General features: G+C 38.6%; 3 protein-coding genes across 6 annotated transcripts; 1 reads left to right on the top strand and 2 right to left on the bottom strand.

Moving 5' to 3' along the window:
* Positions 1-143: 143 nt before the first annotated feature.
* LOC127814174 (cyclin-C1-2-like) lies at positions 144-13,862 on the top strand. Of its 4 annotated transcripts, none has more exons than XM_052355481.1 (9): positions 144-379; positions 7,879-7,982; positions 9,298-9,337; positions 11,014-11,058; positions 11,138-11,256; positions 11,351-11,465; positions 12,118-12,162; positions 12,641-12,788; positions 13,395-13,862. In XM_052355481.1, the coding sequence occupies exons 1-9, from the start codon at positions 348-350 to the stop codon at positions 13,488-13,490; spliced, it is 744 nt and encodes a 247-aa protein (XP_052211441.1). In that variant the 5' UTR covers positions 144-347; the 3' UTR covers positions 13,491-13,862. The 4 variants fall into 4 exon arrangements, with proteins under 4 accessions (XP_052211441.1, XP_052211439.1, XP_052211440.1 ...); XM_052355479.1 differs by having other exon boundaries at positions 148-379; positions 7,879-7,985; XM_052355480.1 differs by lacking the exon at positions 144-379 and adding an exon at positions 7,534-7,706.
* LOC127814170 (xanthotoxin 5-hydroxylase CYP82C4-like) lies at positions 4,400-6,913 on the bottom strand. Its single transcript, XM_052355474.1, has 2 exons — positions 5,746-6,913; positions 4,400-5,234 (listed from the first exon to the last, which is right to left on the bottom strand). Exons 1-2 carry the CDS (start codon positions 6,727-6,729, stop codon positions 4,605-4,607), a joined length of 1,614 nt encoding a protein of 537 aa, XP_052211434.1. The 5' UTR covers positions 6,730-6,913; the 3' UTR covers positions 4,400-4,604.
* A 1,145-nt stretch (positions 13,863-15,007) lies between the features above and the next one.
* LOC127813937 (uncharacterized) lies at positions 15,008-22,013 on the bottom strand. The gene is made up of 3 exons (XM_052355085.1): positions 21,701-22,013; positions 15,422-15,537; positions 15,008-15,343 (listed from the first exon to the last, which is right to left on the bottom strand). Exons 1-3 carry the CDS (start codon positions 21,976-21,978, stop codon positions 15,300-15,302), a joined length of 438 nt encoding a protein of 145 aa, XP_052211045.1. The 5' UTR covers positions 21,979-22,013; the 3' UTR covers positions 15,008-15,299.
* Between the last annotated feature and the right edge of the window lie 2,757 nt (positions 22,014-24,770).

The raw sequence follows: 24,770 nt of genomic DNA, 5'->3' as shown, positions 1-24,770 counted from the left end.
TGGAGTGAGAAAAATTGCATATTTGGGTCGGCGAATGATAAATCATTGTCCAACTCCCAGTGGGCCAGAAGATGGGGTCCGAGTTCCGGATTGGTGGGCTGGGTCTGCCAGTACGCTGTGATATTTGGGTGGGTAACCCGAAGGCATACACGTAAACAACCTTTGTGCAGCCTGCAGGGGACGGACCCACTCGGACGGCACAGTCGCACCGCTTGAACAGACAACGAGCAGAAAACGGGGGTCCTCCTCGATGAAGGCTTTATGTGAATTCTGATTCGCAAATCGCTGCAGAAGCAGTCCGATCCGAGTTGAGTCCTTCCGGAAGGGATGGAAGGGGAGAGCAAGAAATGGCGGCCAATTTCTGGACTTCATCGCACTAGTGCGTAGCGTTTCAAGCTCATCGCGGCTATCCAATCATTCTTCGGGTTTTCTAATTGTTATTTTCTTGAAAATTTTGTCGTATGTGTCTTGGTTTTGTTCGCCTCTGTTTCGTTCCGATGATTGATTTGATTTCTTATTTTTCTGTTGGGGCGATCACTGAACGGGTGCAGCAAACAGCTGCTGGACCCGGAAGAGGTGGATGTGGTGCATCCCCTTGACGGAGAGAAGGGCATCACTCTTGAAGATTTCAAGCTCATTAAGATGCAGATGGCCACAATTGTATTTATATCCATCCTTACTGCCTCTTCTCTTGCATACACACGCATCTATAATTGTCAACTGGGTTGCATTGCACCTATTGTTTGTAGATTCTGGAATTAATCTATAACTTAGCACATCAATTGTCTTTGTCTTTATTTGTATTGGTTACTTATAAGGACCCTTAACAGTACACGGAGGGCTTCTTTCATAGGTTCAGCTTCTTCCGTGGTTTTTGTTTGGTTTTCTGCAGTTTTTAGATATCATACGAATTTCCTAGAATTGAGACTTCTTCAGCGTTAGTTGTGTGCCCCAGCCTTTTGTTCTTTTTCTTGGTTTACGGATGTGTGTGTATGGAAAGCATCTTCACTTGTCTATGTGAGCTTACTTGCCAATCGAGAAGCAGTCAAGAGAACTCAAAACAAATCTCTAAAAACTAAGAGATGAAGACTTGCTAGTTGCCAGCCTACTTATAGACAATAATGTAACCAGTTTTTGTTCATCTTGTAGTAGCTCTGAAGTTTAAGTTTCCGAGACAGATCACTTGAATCAATGTTTATAACCCTTTTGTTTGTAAGACTCATGCAAAGCGGGAAGCCTCTGCCTCTTGCCCTGAAGGACACGTGGTTGAAAATTGTTTTCAAAAAATTTATGTTAAAACATGCAACTCTTTATTATTTTGTTGATTTTTTTTTTCTTGCTGAGTGAAAAGACTTATTTTTGTTGATTTTAAAATTTATTTTTTACATAATATTTTCAAAGTTGTCATTGTTTTTGGTTCCTAAAACAACAAAAAATAGAAAAAACAAAAACAAAGAAGGCATAATAAAATGAACCCACAGGATTTTCTTGTTTCTTGTATTTCTTTACTTTTACCTGTGATTTAAATTCTGTTGTAGAATCTTTTGTTTAAAGTTCATATATGAGATATGTTAAAAGTCATCTCTAATTGATGGGACCCAAGTTGATGATAAGATTGAGTTATCATCTTTAACTTTACCCCATTAGTTAAAGGTGTGGTCCATATTTGATTTAAGTTGTGCGGTTGTAATTGCTTGAGAACTAGTATAAATATGTGTGTTTAGTTTGCTAATTTTATTAATTTAAGTGAGTGTTCATAAGTGTTCTAACAAATATTGTAATAGTTTGTTATATAAAAGTTAATAGTAATTTAGTGATATAAAGTATACTCTACACTTGTCACTTGAGTGGAACTTGTGTATCAGAAATATTCACTATTTATTATTAATTTTTGTAAATTTTTTTTTCTTTGAGTGATAAAATTAGGAGTTGTGTATTTCATTTTGCAACAAGATATGTGTGTGTATAGATAAATAAATCTATCCCAACAGCATTGATGGGCGGGATCCAGTGCCTGGCAACGTCTTTTCTCGACTATAGAACATGCTTGTTAGCACACGTGGATAAATTATGTTCATGATGATGCTAATATATATGTGTACACATTTTTATCTATATTTTCAAAGTTTTACTTGATCGTATAAAATTAACAATACTGGTAGCTTTCTTTCTACTGAATCCTCACAAGAAACTATAAGCTATGTTTTTACGTGGGTCTAATCTTTAATATACTTATGTTTATTTACCTGAGAATCATATAGAAGAGGCATTGACACAGAGTGCTATGCATGCATATGATAGAGAACCCTTACAATTTCATTACCAAAGATGGAATAAGCACGATCAGAATAGTGATAATTGAAAGGGAGAAAGCAACAAAAATGGTTAAAGGCCAATATGGGTGGCATTTGCAGACAACAGAATCGGTTAGAGGAGCATAACTGGAACAACATATAAATAGAAAAGATAATAGAATAGAGGCAATTTTTGGAGCAGTGGAGATATTGGGAGAATGTGGATCTCTCGAAAGTCAACTTTTCTTTTCATTTACTTAATTTTCTAGTTGTAATTTTCTATGTTTCCAGTGAACCAAGATAGATTATCTTGAATAATCTATCATTTGGTATCAGAGCAGCAAAGTTGATCCTCATGGTGAACCTTAGTGATCGAGTAAGAGACCTAGAAGGGCGGATAAATGGGTTGTACAGTGGGCTATACTTGCTGAAGTTGGAAGTGCAGAAGGTGAGTGGGATCGAAAAAAATATGGCCACAATGATGGATCAATTTGCTCTCCTGATGGCGCAATGGAATGAATAGGAGTGAGGGAGAAAAGGGAAGCAGGAGGGGACAAAGATGTCACGGGGTTCCTCTTCGTTCATGGAGGGAACGAAAATCATAAGGAGTTTCTGTTTACATTTATTTGGCATCTGTTTGGTTTTGCCTGCCTCAGTGAGAGTTTTCATATTTGCTTGGGATTTGGGGCACCCCTTCTTTGGCTTGGAGACACTTTTTGATTCTTATTCCTTTTTTCTGGTAATGTGACACACTTGATTGAATCCAATTTAGTGGATTAAGGCTTCGGATGATGAATTTGTTGATGATGGTGATACATTTGGCCAAAAAAGGAATAACTAACCTTTTTGACGGCATGGAGCATCCTATTTACTCCTTCAAGCTATCTCCAACGTGTTGCTATTTTTGTTCGCCAATGCCAAATATAGCAAGTCAACCCGATTTTCATGCCTCTAATGGACCTCCCCATCGCCAAATTTCTTGTGAAACTTAAAAGCATTACAAGATGTGGCGATTGAAATCTGCAAGAAGATCCTTGCCATCTCTCTCACCACAACCATCAACGTTGGAAAGAGGCCAACTAATTGCGGTGAAGACGACATCAACCGGAGAAGATAAGGTTCAGATGCGGCGCAACAGTTGTGACAACCAGTGGAGGTTGTGGCAACCAGCGGAAATGGTGTTGGCAACGTCCACGCCTAGCGGCGATGACGAGTGGAATTTTTTTTTTCTGAATTTTTTATTTATTTGTATATTGGAATAGTGATTTTGTGTATTTGATTGTTGTTTTGTGTATGTACATATTTGATTATTTATTTTGTGTATGTGTATCTGATTATTTTGTATATTTGATTATTAATTTTATATATACATGTATTTGATTATTTTATATGTTTGATCATTGATTAGAAATAAGATAAAATAAATAGAATTGAAGTTTATTAATAAATAAATAAAATAAAGAATCAGATAAAAAAGATAATAAGGAGTGTAGTTGGAGTAAATACAAATTTTAAGATAAAATTAAAATAGAAAACGAATTATTTATAATATAATACAAAATGAGATAGAGATCCCCATTAAAGATAATCAAAACTCTATACTTGTTTCACTTCTCCATGCTATGCCATTAAAGATAATCAAAACTCTATACTTGTTTCACTTCTCCATGCTATGCTTATCCTTCGTTGTTGATAGGTTTTTTTGAGTCTTGATGTGACTTATTATTTACTATTTTACACAATCATTTCTTGTAATAAGAGTTTTAAAAATAAGTGACAGACATCTAATATTATTAACTATGCGAATGATAATATTAATTGAATAAGATTATTAGACAATTGAGTAATATCTAATCTCAATCGATTAACTCTTAAGATTACTCGATAAATGTTGTGCTGAATTTCGAAAATTAATCATTACAAATAGCATTAAATGTGCACAATTTTGAGTTTCAAACAATCTAAAAGCCGTTTGAACATCTCATTCTCCAAAGTGACTATGTTTAAGCTTAAAGAAAATAGATTATTCTTTGTTGATTTATAGGTTTTCATATTTTATATTCTAGTTCTAGACAAAAACTACAAAGACGCATTAAAGAGAGACAACAAGTACATATATCCAAGGCATAGGTTTTCATATTTAATATTCTAGACAAAAACTACAAAGGTGCATTAAAGAGAGACGACAAGTATATATATCCAAGGCATGCACGTGAATATAGTTACACACACACTCTGATCACACTACTTTTATTTTCTAATATATATATATATATATATTCAAATATTTAATCTTTGATGATAGTAAATTCAAATGCTCTGATAAACCTCGAGCGGAAGGCGCGGCGTGAGGATGACATCTAGCGGTTGCACCTTGGGCAAGGAGAGGCCCAATCCCTCCGACATGTCTACTGGCTTCTCCTCTGGAGTTGTTATGCTAAAGCCGTGAAGCAACCGGGCGAGCCCTAGGTGGACCACTTGCAACCCAAACGTCAAGCCAGGGCACATTCTTCTGCCAGAGCTAAACGGGATGTACTCGAATTGCTGCCCCCTGAACCCTATGTTGGCGTGATTGGAGAGAAATCTCTCTGGCTGGAACTTGTCGGGGTTAGACCAAATTCGAGCGTCTCTTTGTAACTTCCAGAGGTTAACGATTAAGCGGGTTCCTTTTCGGACATGATAGCCACCAACTTGACAGTCTTCTAGGGCTTGCCGAGGTCCTGATAAGGGCCCCGGCGGGTACAAGCGGAGAGTTTCTTTGACTACGGCTTGAAGGTAATTTAGCTTTGTGATATCGGATTCTTGCACCCATCTATCTCTTCCTACTTGGACATCGAGCTCTGTTTGGACAGCTTGTAGAGCATGACGATCGTTAAGGAGTAGAGAAAGAGCCCATATCAACGTATCCGCTGTACTCTCGGACCCCGTCAATATCAGAATCTAACAAATCAATTTATATTAAATTAATTAAAGATTTGACTTAAATTTAACATATTTTTTTACAATAAACGTTAATAATGTGAAATGTGACACACATGTACGAGGGGTGCAAGAAGTCATCCTAGGTTAAACATGGATTAGACCTTGAAGAAATTTCCCTCGAGGACTAATTAGCCTCCAGGAGAAGGAAAACCTTGAGGCGGGCTACCATTACACGGGGCAATGAGAGGGTTGTGATTTGTTCGGGAGAAGGTCTTTCTTGATGGTTCCTTACGAGAATGACTCAATCGGGTGGATCTATGTGATGTTTTGTCGTGGGAAGAACTACACTTCTCCCAAATAACATCCCTCTTTGGGAGAACATATGTGGTCTAGGAGAACGACATTTTTCTGAAAATTGGCATTCCACGTGGAGAACAACTCTTGCCTCAGGGGAACGACACTTTCTCTTGGAGAACGAATCTACCCCGGAGGTTGGGTTACAACAAGAAGTAGGAGGGCAGAGACATACCAGGAGTGTTGACTTGATTATGGTGTCACGGTCGAATCCGGAGATTGTGGTGTCCTCTGCAAGCAGTGACAGCATAACATCCGTGAAGTCCTGATGATCAGTAGCTTTACCGGTGGCTCCGCCAGCCTCAACTGTCTTCCTTTTATGTTCCTCCAGCCAGCGCGAAAGCGCCACATCAATCTCCTTCCCCGTCTGCTTCATAGCTCTTATATGGCCGCCAAAATCCATCCACTCCAGACTGGGAATGGCATCCGACACTACGAAAATCCCACTGAGATACAGCGCCCTCTTGATCGCCTCCTTGAAACAATCGTCTGCAGATTGCGTGTCGCCGGCCGAAAATCGCTTTCCAGCCAGCGTCCTCGAGATAATATTAAATGTCAAGTGTTCGAACCACTTGTTCATGTTTACCCGGATGGTCGACGGACGACCGCCTTCATTCTCGTCGAGGAAGTTCAGATCTTTGATGCACATATCCACTTCCGATTCCCGGATGTGCTTGAGCTTCTCGAGCCGCCAGGCGGTGAAAAGCTCCAGAGTGACTATCTTCCGGACGTAGCGCCAGTACGGTCCGTAAGGCGCGAGCGCGAACACGGCGTGGTTGTAGCCCATGTACTTGCCCAGCGCCATCAACGGCCGGGAAGCGAAAAGGGTGTCGTGGGTGGTGAAGCACTCCTTTGCGAACTCCCAGCTACTCACCACCAGAGCTTGGTGGCTGCCCAGCCGGAGGGAGAAAATGCCTCCGTATTTGTCTGCAATGGCTGCTAGGATGCGGGCAACGGGGACGGCGCCGGACATGCACAGGAGATGGAGGTGGCCAATGAAGGGCAAGGCTCCAGGAGGTTCAGGGGCTCTGTTTAGCTGGCGCTTATGTAAATATTCCTTGGTGATGGCAGCAGCTGGTTTTGGCCTGTGGTAGTAGTGGAGGTAAAGAGCTAGCAGTAGCAGCCCTGCAAGTGCGAGAAAATGAGGGAGAAGATCCATGGTCAGCAGAGAGGTAGCTAGCTAGCCAGAAGATTGATTACTGCAAATACAAGGGGCTGCTCATGCGGTAGGACTATCCAAGGGGCCAAACTAGTTTCCAGCCATGGAATGATTTGAGCAAGCCCAGATTCCATGGCCACTTAAATAGAATTTTTAACTTAAGAGTTGTTTGGATGGAGGGTAGAAAGAGAGGGAGGGGACAACCAGAAACATATGGTACCATGTACTGAGTGGCGGAGAGTCAAGAATGGTGATTTCCAGACACACAGAATTGACACTGATTAAATTATACTGCGTTTCGTGTAACACGCCCTGATGTAACTGATGAATTTGTGGCTGATAATTTTTAAAAATAGGTGTGATATTCATAAAAGTCAAGATTCAAAGTAAAGATTTTTATAACCCAATTAACCCAATTCATAGAAGACTAAGTCGGGTTGGGTTAGTTTCTTGGGTCGGCTATTTTGTTAAATTGTTTTTAGTTATTGCTTATAATATAACTATTAAGATGTATTGAAGTGAAAAAAAAATTGCACATAATTTAATTTTACTAAATAACTATATTGCTATAAATATACCACTGGTCCAACCGACCCGACAGATTGGATATTGGGCCGTCGAATGATAAATCATTGTCCAACTCCCAGGGGCCAGAAGAAGGGGCCCAAATTCCGGATTAGTGGGCTGGGTCTGCAGTGGGCTGTGCAATTTGGGTGGGTCACCCGAAGTCGGGCCGGTTCGAGCCCATCTATGTAAACAACTTTCGAGCAGCCTCCCGGGGACCCACTCGGACGTCACGGTCGCATCGCTAGAACAGAAAACGAGCAGAAAAGGGGGTGTCCTCCTCGATGAAGGCTTTATGTGAATTCTGATTCGCAAATCGCTGCAGAAGCAGGCCGATCCGAGTTGAGTCCTTCCGGAAGGAAAGGAAGGGGAAAACAAGTAATGGCGGCCAATTTCTGGACTTCATCGCACTAGTGAGTAGCGTTTCAAGCTCATCGCGGCTATCCAATCATTCTTCGGGTTTTCTAATTGTTATTTTCTTGAAAAATTTGTCGTCTGTGTCTTGGTTTTGTTCGCCTCTGTTTCGGTCCGATGATTGATTTGATTTCTTATTTTTCTGTTGGGGCGATCACTGAACTGGGGCAGCAAACAGCTGCTGGACCCGGAAGAGGTGGATGTGGTGCATCCCCTTGACAGAGAGAAGGGCATCACTCTTGAAGATTTCAAGCTCATTAAGATGCAGATGGCCAGTTGTATTTATATCCATCCTTACTGCCTCTTGCATACACACGCATCTATAATTGTCAACTGGGTTGCATTGCACCTACTGTTTGTAAATTCTGGAATTAATCTATAACTTAGCACATCAATTGTCCTTGTCTTTATTTGTATTCGTTGCTTAAAAGGATCCTTAACAATACACGGAGGGCTTCCTTCATAGGTTCAGCTTCTTCCGTGGTTTTTGTTTGGTTTTCTGGAGTTTTTAGCTATTATACGAATTTCCTAGAATTGAGACTTCTTCAGCATTAGTTGTGTGCCCCAGCCTTTTGTTCATTTTCTCGGTTTACCGATATGTGCGTATGGAAAACATCTTCACTTGTCTATGTGAGCTTACATGCCAATCGAGATGCAGTCAAGAGAACTCAAGACAAATCTCTAAAAACTAAGAGATGAGGACTTGCTAGTTGCCAGCCTACTTATAGACATAATGTAACCATTTTTTGTTTTTTTTGCAGTAGCCCTGATTTTTAAGTTTCCGAGACAGATCACTTGAATCAATGTTTATAACCCTTTTGTTTGTAAGACTCATGCAAAGCGGGAAGCCTCTGCTTCTTGCCCTGAAGGACACGTGGTTTAAAATTGTTTTCAAAAATTTTTTGTCAAAAGATGCCAACTCTTTATTATTTTGTTGATTTTTTTTTTTTTTTTTTGCTGAGTGAAAAGACTTATTTTTTTATTTTAAAAATTATTTTTTACATAATATTTTCAAAGTTTTCATTGTTTTTGGTTCCTAAAACAACAAAAAATAGAAAAAACAAAAGCAAAGAAGGCATAATAAAACGAACCCACAGGATTTTCTTGTTTCTTGTATTTCTTTACTATTACCTGGCCATTTAGATTCTGTTATAGAATCATTTGTTTAAAGTTCATATATATGAGATATGTGTATGTATAGATATATCTATCCCAACGGCTCTAACCAGTGCCTGGCAACGTCTTTTCTTGACTATAGAACATACTTGTCAGCACGTGGATAAATTATGTGTATGATGATGCTAATATATATGTGTACACAATTTTATCTATATTTTCAAAGTTTTACCTGATCATATAACATTAACAATACTGGTAGCTTTCCTTTTTACTGAATCTTCACAAGAAACTATAAGCTATGTTGTTACGTGGGTCTAATCTTTAATATACTTATGTTTATTTACATGAGAATCATATAGAACAGGCATTGACACAGAGTGCCATGCATGCATCATAATGATAATCCTGTCTTGCTCTTGCATATCCTGATCTCTTTGTGTGCACTTATTTGTGTATTTATTTAATTTTCAGATATTGTGAGATTGGCTCAAAATGTGAAAGTAAGACAAAGGTTTGACTTAATATTTTTGTTGTTTATATTGTTTTCCAAATATGTAGACTGCTTATTCTTTCCATGGCAAACATAATGTTCTACCTATTATCAATTGCACCAAATTTCCTTGAAGTTAGATGCATATATTGGAAAATCTAGATGATGGGTTAGAGAATTGAGATTTTGGAATACTTTCTAAATTGTTTTGAGGTTGTTTGGACTTTGTGAAGAGTGGGGTTATCCACGCCGTCCAGTTTAACAATGCTGAATTGGTAGCTGCTTCCTTTGGTCGTAGAGTTGGCTCTCTCCCTTCTTCCTTCCCCTAGTTAAATCCAATTCTGCTTGGAATGGCGTCATTGAGAGGCGTGAGAGCATGCTTGCCTGTTGGAAGAGGCAATACTGTTCTATTGGTAGTAGCCCCTGGCTGGTCCAGAGGCATTCCGGCCTATGTGATGTATTTGTTTTGTATCCCCTTTGTCAGTTGTCAAACATTTGAAGAAGCTTCAGAGTGATTTCCTTTGGGGATAGTCTCAAGGACAAGTTCGAGTATCACTTCAAAAAAGTTCAATAAATGGCCCTGTAGGTTTGCTGTGGAAAGGGATAGCCTCTAGAGAAGAGTTATTTTTGTCAATTTGGCTACTGTGGGGTGGTTGGGCTTCTGATCCCAATTCTTTGTCTTTTGTTTGTGCAGTTTGCAGGGGCATTTGAAGGGCAAGGCTTGAATTTTATAGAAATATTATTTTTATTTTGGGCTGGGGTTGATACTAGATTTTGTTTAAATAGTTGGTGCAGATATATTTGATGACTGATTTTTCTGCATTACTTCATAAACACTCTCCATCACGGTAGTCTGATGACAAGGAGGTCTGCTGGCCTTTGTTGATTGGACTTATCTTGGTTTACTCTAGGTATCAATGATTGAGGTACTAGAGAACAAGGTCTCTGCCCGGCTTTGACTTTTTTTCTCTTCTGGTTTACTTCTCACAGGGCTGTCCTTGTGATTTAGGGTATGGTGGTTCTTGTGCACAAGTGGGTGAGAGTTCAATTGATCATCTTTTTTCAGTATCCCATGGCTAGAGAGATTAGGAGCTTCTATTTACATTTATTTGGCATCTGTTTGGTTTTGCCTGCCTCAGTGAGAGTTTTCCTATTTGGTTGGGATTGGGGCACCCCTTCTATGTCTTAGAGACACTTTTTGATTCTTATTCCTTTTTTCTGGTAATGTGACACACTTGATGGAATCCAAGCTAGTGGATTAAGGCTTCGGATGATGAATTTATTGATGATGATGTGATGATGGTGATACATTTGGCAAAAAAGGAATAACTGACCTTTTGACAACATGGAGCTTTCTATTTACTCCTCCTAAGGCTCTATACTTGTTTCACTTCTCCGTATGATGCTCATCCTTCGTTGTTGATTGGTTTTTTGAGTCACGAGGTGACTTATTGTTGACTCCTTTACACAATCATTTCTTGCATTGAGAGCTCCAGAAATAAGTGGCAGGCATCTAATATTTTTGCTTGGTATGTCAGATATTGATGGCATTCACCATAATTAGAAATGTTTATTGATATTCTAGAGTCTTGTACGGTCATTTCTGACCTCCATGATAACTGCAAGTTCATGTTAAACTTTTCTTGGCAGGCTTACGCCAATTGATGCAAATCTAATATGTTTGGTCAATCTTTCAGGGTTGTAGCAACTGCTATTACATACATGAGACGTGTATACACCAAGTATGTCGAACAATTCACGACTCTAAATCTTTTAATGACTGCATCATTGTTAAGAATTTTCCTACTTTCATCCTATCAGGAAAAGCATGATCGAATATGATCCACGTCTAGTGGCTCCAGCCTGCTTATACTTGGCTTCAAAAGCAGAAGAAAGCACATTGCAAGCTAGGCTTCTTGTATTTTGCCTAAAAAAAATGCGTAAACCCTTGCTATTTGAGCCTGTTTATATTATAGAATGGCCATGTTTTATTTAATGTGAAATTCTGGTAACCCGCCCTTTTTCTGTTTGCAGATTCTGATGAAAAATATAGATATGAAATAAAAGACATACTTGAGATGGAAATGAAGATTCTGGAAGCACTCAATTATTATCTTGTTGTGTTCCACCCTTACCATTCTTTGCCTCAGTGAGTAGTTCATCTCCATGTAAATTGTCTGCATTTGTCAAAAATGGTTTCATCATGGAACTCTTGATGCTTCTCTTTCAAAATTCAATGCTTTGCTTTGATGGTAGATTATTTTTTATTTCACCTCTTTGGTCCATTTTAGTAAGAACCATGCTTGATTTATTTCACCCCTTCTCTAACACACTTTCCCCCTCCCCCCAAAAGCAAGTAATGGGGTGGAAGGGCTTTTCTTCTTCTCCAACTCCATCATGATGATTAATAATCACAACATACTTAGATGAAGTCAGCCAGCCATATCTTACCCTTGGCATTAAATTAAAATTACTGTCAACTTGATAAATAAAGTTGTTTCATTGAGCTATATTTTGATGCTTCTGATTATCCACAATCTGTTGGCAACACTTATAAATTATCAGGAAGCTCTGTGAGATTCTTTTAGGTTTTATAATGCAATGGGTGGAACTTCTGATGTCCAATATGGCACCAACTCTCAAGGCTGCATTTTTGCTTATTCCTCCAGGCTCCAGCTCAAGTTGGATTTTCTGATTATGCTAACCATTTAAACTTTCTTATGATAGTCTTTCAATTATGATCGCTATTTTAGTTTCCTCTTCTTCTTGTTTCTTGTATAATTATTTATTGTTCTTGGCAGATTGCTTCAGGATGCCGGCATGATTGATGCAATGCAGATGTGTTGGTACAGAACCCAGTTGCTACTGTTGTTGATTTTCTACTTCTTTTTTTTTTATGATGTCTAACATTTTTGCTTCTTTTTTGTCTTTTGGTGATTTGAATGTTCAAAAATAATTTTATTCTACACTGCATGACCTGCTAGAGACATCTATTCTGAATTATGCCAAATGCACAGTAAAGTTTGAATTAATAACTCAAGATGAGTTGGTTGGGGAATGATTGTGTTCTTTTGTTCCTGTAACAAGATTCTACTCTCTCAACTCTTCCTTATATACCAGCTTCCAACTATACCTTATATTCCACATATACGGGATATAGATATACCTGGGGGTTTTATACTCTGGAAATGAATCACCTTTTACCCTGTTTTATCCTTCTTGTTTGTTTGTTACTTTATCTTTAAGAATTTGCTGTCACTTTCTATGTTCACTTCGTTCTGTAAAGCATGACCTGACTGGCATTTTAATTTTTAAACCATGCAGGGGACTTGTAAATGACACTTATAAAATGGATCTAATTCTTGTACATCCTCCACACTTAATTGCGCTAAGCTGCATACATGTTGCAAGTGTACTCAGGGATAAAGAAAACATCTCATGGTTTGAAGAGCTTCGGGTTGAGATGAATGTGGTAACTCCTTAACCCTCCGCGCGCGCGTGTTTATAGTTATACATCTAAACCATAACCTATTATTCCTTAAAGCTTACATGGAATAGAGTAAAACAAAAAACACATCAAAAAATAGACAAACATGGGTGGTGTTGTATTCCATCCTGAGAAAAAAGTGAAAATTTCATCTTATGCCATCACGATATACAGTGAAAATTTTACCTTGTGCCCTTGGGGCATTCACTTGAGCTCCTGTGTGGCAATTATATTTATGCATAGAATTGACAGTTGACACATGAGTTGAGTGAGTGATTCTATAGGAATAATGGCATAGGTTTAGTTTCACGATTTTATTTTCCCTACTCCATTGACTAGAGGAAATCTATAGCAGTCGGTGGTGAAAACATATCAATGACGGTATTGTAGAGATCTGATTAGAAAAACAAGTGCCTGCTGGCATACTTAATGAGTTTGAGGTTTAGTTTTATATTGCACTGGAGCAAGTAGAGAATTCTTCTCTCTCCCCAACTCTAATTCTTTGAAGGGTTTTATTTTTCACGGCATTGACTAAGACTTCTACAATTAGATCGCTTTGTCCTGAATTTGTAGTGGTGTATACTTGGGCAGGTGAAAAATATAGCAATGGAGATATTAGACTTCTATGACAGCCACAAAATGATCACAAGCGAGAGGATCCATGCTGCTCTGAGCAAGCTTACTTAAATTAAACCCATAGATGGCTGGACTAATATGACTCTTTATCACAATGGGTGTGTGGATCGAGTTTGTTATTCTTTAATCTGGCAAATAGGAGATGACTACTGTCTCAGTCTCACCCCATTGTTGAACAGCATTCGCTTCGCCCTCCCTGCACAACCGGCCAGCAGATAAAGGTTTTCTCTTCTTAAGTCACTGCTGTATCAGATAAGTGTTATGCACACTTCACGGTGTAATTTTCTCTTTTCAAGAGGTTGGGATTTCCAATATATTTATTTGAAAACAAACAGACAATCAAACTTACTTGGCATGTTGAATCCATAACATGGGATATTAACGCATGCATCAGTTCAATTTTTAGTGGATAATTTTGGCTCACCTGAAGAACCATGTATTGGTTTTTATCCGAGGTAGCGTTTGTTAAATGAGCACCATAAGATAATATCAAGATAAATTTAAAATATTTTTTAGACTAAGATATAGAATAGTCAAGATAAAATTGAAAAGTATTTTAAGATTTTAATAAAATTATTTGTTAAATTTTTTAGAATATATTGAGAATTATATATTTTTTTATATGTTTTTTAAAATATATATGATAAACATTTGAGAAAAATATTTTTTTTAATCAAAATCATTATCAAAATAAATAAATAAGACAATAATTTGTCAAAAGAGCATTCAGAAACAGGGGAAACTGAGATTCTAATAAGAAGGGAATCTAACGACAGGCAGAGAAGCAGTGACGGGTGATGACAGGCAACTGACAGCGGTTGGTGAAGTAGGCCACTGTAGGCAGCAGGCCGCGACAGAGGCAACGATGACGAGCGAAGCAGGTTGCAACGACGACCTCGGACGATGTAGGCGACAGCAGCAGCAGCAGCAGCAGCGTATGTAACAGAAAATGCAGGCAGTGGCGGTCGATGCATATGAATAGGAAAGACAAAAACGAGTAAAAAAAATTGGCAAAGGAGGACTTTACCTCACCATTTTCTAGGCCTGTTTTCATTGAAGCATCAGGAAAAAAGAAAGGAAGGTGAACAAGAAAATAAGAGAAAAAGAAGACAAACAGGAAAGCTGAGGGTTTTATAAGATAGGCACATATAAGTTATTTTTTTTAATTTATAAAATTCTAAATAAATTTATTTTTTTTCTTCTTTTAAATAAATTTATTTATAAATTTATAAATAAAAAATTATGTGACTTTTAAAAAAATAAATAAATTATCAGATAAATTTAATAAATAATAAAAATACTTTTATCTATAACTCACTTTTTTTAATTTATATCTTGATTAACAAATATTATCTTAATAAACATAATAAAAATTATTTTTATTTAAAATACTTTTTATATCCTATTTTTTGTTATCTATATCTTGATTAACCAACAGTTACCTGAGTTAGAAACTAGATGATTTGTATTGTTGGTCAAATATGTTTATATTTCAAATGCAAAATATATCCTTTAATTCTTACAAAATAACGACAATTTTTTTTTTTTTTTTTATGTAAAATTCCATATTCAATCTAATCATTTAAATTCTTGGCATCAATTGTTTCTAGACAAACAAAAGGTAATGAATATTTTCATTCAAGAAGGATTACAAGCGCATTTACTTCCATTCACTTTCTAAACTTCAATCCGAACAGTGTACAGTGTGTATCTTCAGTGGCACTCTTTGGTTTTAGTTCCTTAATTGTGTAGCTTCAACGTCAACTTTAGCAACAGGTTCTGGATCATCTTCCTCATGGCACTGAATGTCGAGAGCAACTGCCACCCCCTCTCCTCCTCGTCACTTGGAATATGAAGTTCTTACGCCTGCACATTTTTCCACTTCTTTCTAGCTTGCTTCTTCGCTGCTCAACATACGCATGGATAATCAGAAACAACGTTTCAAGTACAACTGTAAAGATAACGAGAGAGATTCAGCTTACATAGCCTCCTTTTGGCTTCAGATTTTGCAAAGAACTCCCTCCATTCATCAGTTAAAACAAAAACTGGCTCTTCTTCATCTTCCTCTGCCACTTCCTCAGTCCCCTCTTGCATCATTCTATATAGAAACCAGCCAAAAATCAAAGAAGATCACTAAGAACTGTTTTCCCGCTGGGAAAAGATAGAAAAAACTCAAATTAGGTCTCTGCTTCATCAAATGGAATCCTCACTTTTTTCAGGTCTGAAACAATTCCCACACTCGAAAACTTTTTTTATTTCATTTTGTAAGGTATAATGATCTAGAACAGGGAACCGGAATTTGCATACAAAAAACATGCTTTTCCCTGGACCCTAGTAGCTTTTCCCATACACAAGGGGAGTGTCCCTGGACCCTTATGTGTTAGCATAAACACATGTTTTTCTCAACGAGTTCCTAGTAGCTTCTGAGGATTTCATCACGTAGAAACCAATCCATTCCCCTTTAACCTTATTTTACATGTTTGTTTGGTGTATTTGTCGGTTGTTTGTCCCTTTAATGATTCAACAATAGCTGCATCTATAGCTATAACTTTGAATGGACATCTTAATAACTGCTAAATGTTACAACAGTATCCATGTTCACATCAAAATTAGCACAATTGAACTTGTTGATATGTTTGCCTTGAGTTAACCTAGAAGATCAGTGATGGCAGTGGCATAAAGCAGTTAAGGTCTAGATAGGCGTTTGAAAATTATACCCTAAATGTAGTTAGTGTAAGTGTAGGGGTCAAACCGAAATTATCTAAATTCTGATTAGTTTCATTGGGATGTCTGCCCCTATTATAAATATAGGGCAATGGGTAGCCGGTTGGTACGATTTTCTCATTCTATTGAAACGAGTGGTTCTGAGAGAAAGGCTAGTGTTTTGAGATGGCTTTGTAATCTTGGGGAGGGAAGGTTTGATGTACTCGGGGATAGAAGAGAGGGATCAAGAAGCTGTTGTACTGATCATTCTTGGCAATAAAAGACTGCTCTTAGGGGTGTTTGACTGCCAGATGTAGGGTTGCATCTCTTGCAATCCGAACCAGGATAATCGCTGGCTTCTTGTTTGGTTTGATTTCATTTAATATTCTGTTCTTTCAATTCTCTTCATTTCTGTTTGTGTTATCTCTTATACTGTTGATAAAAAAAGTGGTTAAGAGATTGAGAAAGATCTGTTTCATCTATTATATGCCTAATCCAGTGAGTCTAATACAACTTGGTATTAGAGCCATCCCCTAGAATCAAGAAAAGTCTTTCTTTCATTTTCTTGTTGTCTCTCAGTCATAGTAGTATCAAGAATGGCTGCAACTAGATATGATATAGAAAAGTTTGATGGCCGGAATGATTTTGTCCTTTGGAAGATGAAAATGAAAGCTTTACTAGGGAATTTAGGACTGGAAGAGGCTTTAGACGGTGAACAGAAAATGCCAAAATCATATTCCGATGAACAAAAGAGAGAAATCATCAAGAAAGCCTACAATACATTGATTCTAAGTCTAGGGGATAAAGTATTGTGGGAAGTGTCCAAGATGACAACTGCAGAAGCCCTTTGAAAAAGATTAGAAACCCTATACATGACCAAAACACTGTCTACCCGATTATACTTGAAAATCAAGTTTTTCTCATTCAAAATGGGTGAAAGTCAGAAATTGCAAGAGCATATAGACGTCTTTAACAAGTTATATCTAGATCTTGAAAACATAGATATCAAATATGACGATGAGGATAAAGTTCTAGTCCTTTTACATTCTTTGCCTAAATCCTATGAGACCTTTGTTGACATATTAAAACATAGAGGAGAAAAATTGACCCTAGATGATGTTATAGGAGCCTTAAACTCCAAAGAACTACAACATAAGGTTGAAGGCAAGAATTCTATGGGAGATGCCCTTGCTGTTAGGTCAAGATCGGAAAAGAGGGACCCAAGATTTAGGGGTAGATCAAGGTCAAAATTGAAGAACAGTAGGAAACCTATCAAATGTTTTTTCTGTCATGAAGAGGGACACATTAAGCATAATTGTCCCGAGAAAAAGAGGGAATTTCAAGGAAAAGGAAATGCTGAAATTTCATCTTCAATCTATGAATTTGATTATGACAATGCAGATGCACTGGTTATATCTAATACCGAGGATAGGCATGTTTGGGTGTTAGATTCTGGTTGTTCCTTTCATATGACACCACATAGGGATTGGTTCCTAAATTATAGGGATCTTGATGGTGGTAAGGTGTTGTTAAGTAATAACCAAGAGTGTAAAATCAAAGGAATTGGGGATGTTAAAATCAAAATGTATGATGGAAACTATAAGAACATTATCTTCTGTAGGGTATGTTCCAGATTTAAAGAGAAATCTTATATCTCTTGGTGAATTAGATAAGAATGGTTATTCCTATAGAGTAGTTGGTGGAGTCCTTCAGGTAACTAGAGGCTCTCTCATATGCATGAAGGCAATCCTTCAAAATGGCATATATGTACTGCAAGCATTCACAGTATGTGGAGAGGCAACAATAGGAGAGGATAAATCCTATTGAGTATACAAGGTTACGACACTATAAAATGGGTCACATTAGTGAGCAAGGATTTAAGGAATTGTCAAAACAAGGGATTGTAGGCATTGGAAGTGTTATAGCCTTAGATAAATGTGAATCATGCATCTTTGGAAAAGCAGCAAAAGTGAAATTTCCTAGCAAGGCTATCCACTCCCCCAAGGCCCCCTTAGAATTCATTCATTCAGATTTGTGGGGCCCCTCTCAGTCCTTATCCCATGGTGGAGCTAGGTATTTTCTGTCAATAATTGATGATTATTCTAGAATGGTTTGGTTTATGTATTGAAATCAAAAGACCACACTTTTGAGACATTTAAAACCTGGAAAACTATGATAGAAAATCACAAAGATAGCAAAATCAAAATCATTAGAACTGATAATGGATTAGAATTTTGCAACAAGGAATTTACCCAGTTATGTAATCAAAATGGTATCCTATGACATCTTTCAGTTCCAGGGAATCCCAAACAAAATGGTCTAGTCGAAAGGATGAATAGAACTTTATTAGAAAGGGTTAGATGTATGATTATACATGCTAGACTACTAAAATCTTCTTGGGTAGAAGCAGTTTCTACTGCAGCCTATGTGATCAATAGGTCTCCATCGACAGCTATAGGTTTCAAAACTCCCTATGAGATGTGGACAGGTCACAAGCCAAATATAGACCATGTGAGGGTGTTTGGACGTATTGCTTATGCACATATTAAGCAAGGAAAGTTAGACCCAAGGGCAACTTGATGCCTGTTTATAGGATACCCGGATGGGGTTAAGGGATATAAATTGTGGAGCTAGGATCCAGATATGCCCAAGTCATTTGTGAGTAGAGATGTTACATTTGATGAAAGGTCTACAATAAAAGATTTTGAGGAAAAGGATAAATCAAAGAAAGCTGGAAAATCTAAGGCAATTGACATAGAACTGCAAGATGAAACTAGTGATAGAGACCTAGATAATTTACCTGATCAGGAGTTAGGTCATCAAGAGGATTATGATGAATCCTCATCAAGGTAGCAGGAGGAATATGAAGAATCCTCCTCAGGGCAGCAAGAGGAGTATGATGAATCCTCCAGTTCTGAAAATCCTCCTAACCCGTAGAGGTATAATGTAGCTAGGGATAGACAAAGGAGGGTTTCAAGACCTCCTGCAAGATATGGCTATTTTGATTTGGTTTCATATGCACTGTCAAGTGCAACTGCTGAAGTAGGTGAAGAATCTCTAACATATGATGAAGTAATGCACTCTAAGGATTCTCAGAAATGGCAGGAAGCCATGAAGTCTGAGATAGACTCCCTTATAAAGAATAAGACTTGGATCCTTGTAGATAAACCCTTAGGGAAGAGGGTGGTTGGCTACAAGTGGTTGTTCAAAATTAAGGAAGGTGTTGGAAAAAAGGATAAGCCTAGGTATAAGGCTAGGGGGTTTACCCAAGTGCTTGGTATAGACTTTAATGAGATATTCTCACCCGTGGTGAGACACACCTCAATAAGGATTCTTCTAGAAATAACAGCAAAATTAGACTTAATTCTAGAACAAATGGATGTTACCACAACCTTTTTACATGGAGACTTAGAGGAAAACATTCTAATGGAACAGCCAAAGGGGTTTGAGGTTAGGGGGAAGAGAGAGCAAGTGTGCTAAATTAAGAAATCCCTCTATGGTTTAAAACAGTCCCCTAGGCAATGGTATAAGAAGTTTGACTCTTTTATGTTGGCCCAAGGGTTTAAGAGAAGTGCCTATGACAGTTGTGTATATTTTAAGCATATGTTAGGGAATATATCTCTATATCTTCTCCTATATGTAGATGATATGCTGATTGCTAGTCAATCAGCCATAGAAATCGAGAATCTTAAGCTAAGATTAAGAGCAGTGTTTGAGATGAAAGAGCTAGGAGAAGCTAAGAAGATTTTGGTCATAGAAATCAGGAGAAATAGACAGCAAAGGCAGCTGTCATTATCTCAAAGGTCTTACCAAGATAAGTTGGTTAAAAGGTTTAATACGAGTGAAGCAAAGGAGGTCTCAGTTCCCTTTGCTCAACACTTCAAGTTATCCCATGAGCAGTCCCCTAAGTATGAAAAAGGCATTAAGGAAATAAGTAAGATCCCTTACTCTAATGCAGTTGGTAGCCTAATACACAGCATGGTCTATACAAGGCCGGACTTGGCACATGTTATGAGTGTCTCTAGCAGGTTTATGGCAAATTCGGGTAAGGCCCACTGAAATGCAGTTAAGTGGACATTTAGGTATGTTAAAGGAACTTTAGAAATGGCTTTGGTTTATGGTGGAGTTAAAATGGAAGAAAATCCTTGCATCTTAGGGTTCACAGATGCAGATTTTACTGCAAATATTGATAGGAGGAGGTCCTCAACTAGGTATGTCTTTCAGCTATGGGGTTCAACCATAAGTTGGAAAACTAACCGATAACTGGTGGTGGCGTTATCCACCACCGAGGCTGAATATATTGCAGTTACAGAAGCAATTAAAGAGGGTCTTTGGCTTAAAGGAATTATTAGTGAACTCGTAGGTAGAGATGTCAAGGTTAAGTTGATGTGTGATAGCTAAAGTGCTATTCATTTGGCTAAGAATCAATCCCACCATGATAGAACCAAACATATAGATGTTAGGTATCATTTCATTAGGGAAATCCTTGAGAAGGAGGAGATAAACCTAATTAAAGTTGCTGGAGAAAATAATGCAGCTGATATCTTCACCAAAGCCGTCCCTATATCTAAATTACAACATTGTTTAAATATTCTTAATGTTTGTTGTGATTGAGTAGGTATGGCAGACATTCCCGGAGGAGAGCAGGATCAGTTTCATCTGGTGGAGCAAACTCAAGGCAAATGGTGGAGTATTGTTAATATGGTTGCCTCGAGCTAACCTAGAAGATCAGTGAAGGCAGTGGCATAAAGCGACTAAGGTCTAGATAGACGGTTGAAAATTATACCCTAAATGTAATTAGTGTAAGTTTGGGGGTCAAACCGGAATTATCTAAATTCCGATTAGTTTCATTGGGATGTCCGCACCTATTATAAATAGAGGGCAAGGGGTAGCCAGTTGGTACGATTTTCTCATTCTATTGAAACAAGTGCTGTTTCGTTCTGAGACAAAAGCTAGTGTTTTGAGATAGCTTGGTAATCTTGGGGAGGGAAGGTTTGATGTACTTGGGAATAGAAGAGAGGGATCAAGAAGCTGTTGTAATGGTCATTCTTGGCAATAAAAGACTGCTCTTAGGTGTTTGACTGCTGGATGTAGGGTTGCATCTGTCGCAATGTGAACCAGGATAATCGCTGGCATCTTGTTTGGTTTGATTTCATTTAATGTTCTGTTCTTTCAGTTCCCTTCATTTCTGTTTGTGTTATCTCTTATACTGTTGATAAAAGAGTGGGTAAGAGATTGTGAAAGATCTGTTTCATCTATTATATGCCTAATCCAGTGAGTCTAATACAACAGAACTGTGAAAAACAAGCATATGCAACAAAAACACCAACTTCTTGCATTCAACTTTGCTCGAAGAAAGGATCCCTAGGACAAAATCAACAATTCAATCAATTCATCTCTTCCAGAGGACATCCAATGTAAAACACTAGTTCGAGTAAACCCCAGTTCACACTCAGCTATGTATAATCATTGCATAAAGAGAGTGCGATTCTCATTAATGGCTCATTGTTCGGGGGGAAGAAATCGGAAAAGGAAAGGAGTAGAATTAGAGCACTTACAGGGCGTCGGAAGGGTAAGTTTGTCCAGGATCATCAGGAACCTGTGAATTGGGCTGGTCAGGCAAGGGGACAGAATCAGGGCACGCTTGGAGGTAGGGGTTTGGTTGAAGAAGATAGCCGTGAAGTGGACAGTGAGGTGAAAAGTGGATGTGGAAGCAATGGTGGCGGTGGAGAGGCGGAGGGCATAGGAATAAAGGAGGGTGGTGGTAGTGGTGGTGCGCCGGATGATGGAGCAAGCATGGCCTCCATGTTCCGCACGTCGCCGACGAAGACTCCATTTTTAGGCGGTGCTGTCGTCTCTTCGTGGTAGGGTTTTTTCTAACGAATATACTATTATAATATAATATATTCTATCAAATAAATAGATGTACTTTTATTATTGTAAAATGTAGAATTCTAACTCTGTCCCAAAAGTACCTTTATTACGTGGAAGTATCAAAACAGTGTTGTTTTGATATTTTTAAAATATTTTTTATCTTAAAACGTTAACAAATATAAAATATATATATATTTTTGAGTTATTTTTATAATTTTAAAAATATTTTAAAAATATTTTTGTAATATTAAAAAAATTAAAATATTTTGTTATTTCATGACCATACATAAATAATTTCGTCTCTATCATTTTAATAATTACGTTAAAAATAAAAATAACTTATGTTTATATTTGTTTAGATAGTGTTTGTTAAAAATAAATAAGATAAAATTATATCAAAATAACTTATTTGTAAAGTTTAAAATAAGTTTGTTGTTGCCAAAATACAACAATTAAAATTTGTGATGTGGGATCCACTCGAACTCAGTATCGGGTGAAGTTAGGATGCCGTAAGAGACGTTGTCTCAAGGGAGTCTGCCGCTAGGATGCTTGCCACAAAGATCTTGGCACTAGCTTTTTGGCCATAAGGTTTCGCCACTAGTTTTTTCACCAATAGCTCTCACCATTAGCTCTCGCCATAAGGTTTCACTACTAGCTCTCGCCACAAGGTTTACCACTAGCTCTCGCTACAAGACTTTACCACTAGCTCTTGCCACAAGGTTTTGCCTTTGCCGCTAGGTCTTGCTGCAAACTTTTGCTTTCACCACAAAGTCTCGTCGCAAGGTTTTGCCTTCGCCACGAGGTCTTACCGCAAGGTTTGGTCAATCTCGAATCCCAATGTCTATTCATGAAAATAGTAAAGATGCATTCAAAATGTCTAAATTTTACCGAAGTTGAAAATCCCCATTAATGTCCTGTAACTGGGTATTTATAGGGCACAATTCTCAAGGATGGCGGATGCTGACACGTGTCGATTACTAAATGGGTCAAATTTAACAAAAATAGGGAGAAATAACCACGAAGCCGCCGCGAGGCAACTGGGCCTCACGGCTTGAGCTTGTTGTGAGGCAGCTGGGCCTCGTGGCTTGAGCTTGTCGCGAGGCAGCTCGGCCTCAAGGCAAAGGCTGCCGCGAGGTGGCTGGGCCTCACGGCTGGAGTTTGCCGCGAGGCAACTGTGCCTTGAGACCCGAGCTTGCCGTAAGGCAGCTCGGCCTCGCTGCAAAGGCTGCCGCGAGGCAACCTAGAGGCTGGCTCTCACGGCCAGCCCTTGCCACAAGGCAGCCTAGTGGCTATCATCTAGCCGCCTTGCGACTATCGACAAGCGACAAAACGACTTTTCGGCGAGCCAAAATTTTTCTCATTTCTTCTTTTTTTTCTTTTGATTTTTTCGTGGCACAACAATTGCCCTCCACTCTTCTGTTTTGTCTTTAGACAAAATTGAAGAGTAGAATATCAGCCAAGAGCTGGGTCTAGCACCTGAATTCAATTAAAGGTCCCAGGATGCCCGAAGATCTTACTTCAGCTAGGGGCTTTAGGTACCAGTTTATCTCTGGGCAACCAGGCCCTCGAGAAATAGGTTCCGCTATGGGGTTCTTATTGGGAATCCGATCTTACCAGGAGGCTTAGGCGTCGAATCAGCCATGGAGTCAGGTCTAGCTAGGGAACATAGCATCGGACTCAGTTAAGGGATCCCGGTGAGCCTACAGGCACAAGTTTCGGTGCATCCGGTAATCCCAGGACGGATCATAGCTGTAATACCTTGTATTGGCATGAGGTTGCCACGTAATTTCGAGGAGCATGGGATACCGAAAAATGAGTTTGATAGTAAAATAAATTATCGAATCAGCTGCAAGGAGTACCCCGGGGCTTAGATGCCTAAAGAAAATGGTACATCAGTTTCAAGTAGTCTGAGATAAGATTTATAGCATGGAAAGAAATCAAATTTGAAACGATTTTCGGTACAGCTAGGATTCAGGCTAAGAAACCGAATGATGGTAAGAGATTCTCGAGAAGTCAACGGGACCCCGAGTAGGGCTATATTAAATATAAAAAACAACCCTTAAGAGGTTTCGAGAAGAAACATTAGGATTTTCGGCTAGCATATGATCCTACGTATAATCAAGTCTAAGTGTAATTTATTGATTTTGGCTGAGGGAGGTCGAAAAGATGGTTTTTTTGAGTCTTCGGGGTGGAATGAAAGGTTTAGATCTTAAGGGACTTAACGGAATTATCAAAAAAAATTCAAGGGCTTGAGGATGAGGGTTAAAATACAAAAGGAAATTGCAAGGGGGTGGAACTGCAATTCTAGAAATTTTTGAAATAGCATGGTCGCCAGCCGCAAATCGTGGAAGCCAAATTCGGCAATGGGATAGCTGTACTTCGACAGGGCATGACCGAGCATGGGTCAAGGTCGCGTAAGGGCGAAGCAACGACCTTTGATTGGTCGAAAAATGGACGAATTTGGCTATAAATAGCCGAGCTTTGGTCGAGGGTTTTTGCAAGTTTAAAGCTTCGATTTGGTCGAGTTTTGGGAAGTTTTTGAGGGTAAGATTAAGGGGATTTTGTTCCCTAAGAGTAGAGGAGTATTTCTGGAGATTTTAAAGCATTTTGGAGTGTGTTTGAAGAGTGTTTGAGGGTCGTCGGAAAGTTACGTGCGGTGCTCGAGTTGGGTTTGATTTTGATCGATTTGGAGGCCCTTCGGTGGTTGTTTCGGGCACCCAAGGGTACCCTCGTGATCGACTTGGAGAGGGCTAC

The sequence above is a fragment of the Diospyros lotus genome, chromosome 12 (genome assembly GCF_014633365.1).
Source record: "Diospyros lotus cultivar Yz01 chromosome 12, ASM1463336v1, whole genome shotgun sequence".
NCBI classification, from domain to species: Eukaryota; Viridiplantae; Streptophyta; class Magnoliopsida; order Ericales; family Ebenaceae; genus Diospyros; species Diospyros lotus.
This window is presented reverse-complemented; position numbering and strand designations above follow the sequence as displayed.

Excerpts from the sequence above, each read along its gene's own strand:
- LOC127814174 (XM_052355479.1), top strand. The coding sequence starts at position 348 with ATGGCGGCCAATTTCTGGACTTCATCGCACTA. Across the intron at positions 11,257-11,350 it reads ATTTTGCCTAAAAAAAATGC|ATTCTGATGAAAAATATAGA; the intron begins GTAAACCCTTGC and ends TTCTGTTTGCAG. Across the intron at positions 12,789-13,394 it reads TTCGGGTTGAGATGAATGTG|GTGAAAAATATAGCAATGGA; the intron begins GTAACTCCTTAA and ends ATACTTGGGCAG.
- LOC127813937 (XM_052355085.1), bottom strand. The coding sequence starts at position 21,978 with ATGGAGTCTTCGTCGGCGACGTGCGGAACATGGAGGCCATGCTTGCTC. Across the intron at positions 15,538-21,700 it reads ACTTACCCTTCCGACGCCCT|AATGATGCAAGAGGGGACTG; the intron begins GTAAGTGCTCTA and ends GTTTCTATATAG. Across the intron at positions 15,344-15,421 it reads TGAAGCCAAAAGGAGGCTAT|CGAAGAAGCAAGCTAGAAAG; the intron begins GTAAGCTGAATC and ends TATGTTGAGCAG.
- LOC127814170 (XM_052355474.1), bottom strand. The coding sequence starts at position 6,729 with ATGGATCTTCTCCCTCATTTTCTCGCACTTGCAGGGCTGCTACTGCTA. Across the intron at positions 5,235-5,745 it reads TAATCAAGTCAACACTCCTG|ATTCTGATATTGACGGGGTC; the intron begins GTATGTCTCTGC and ends TTGATTTGTTAG.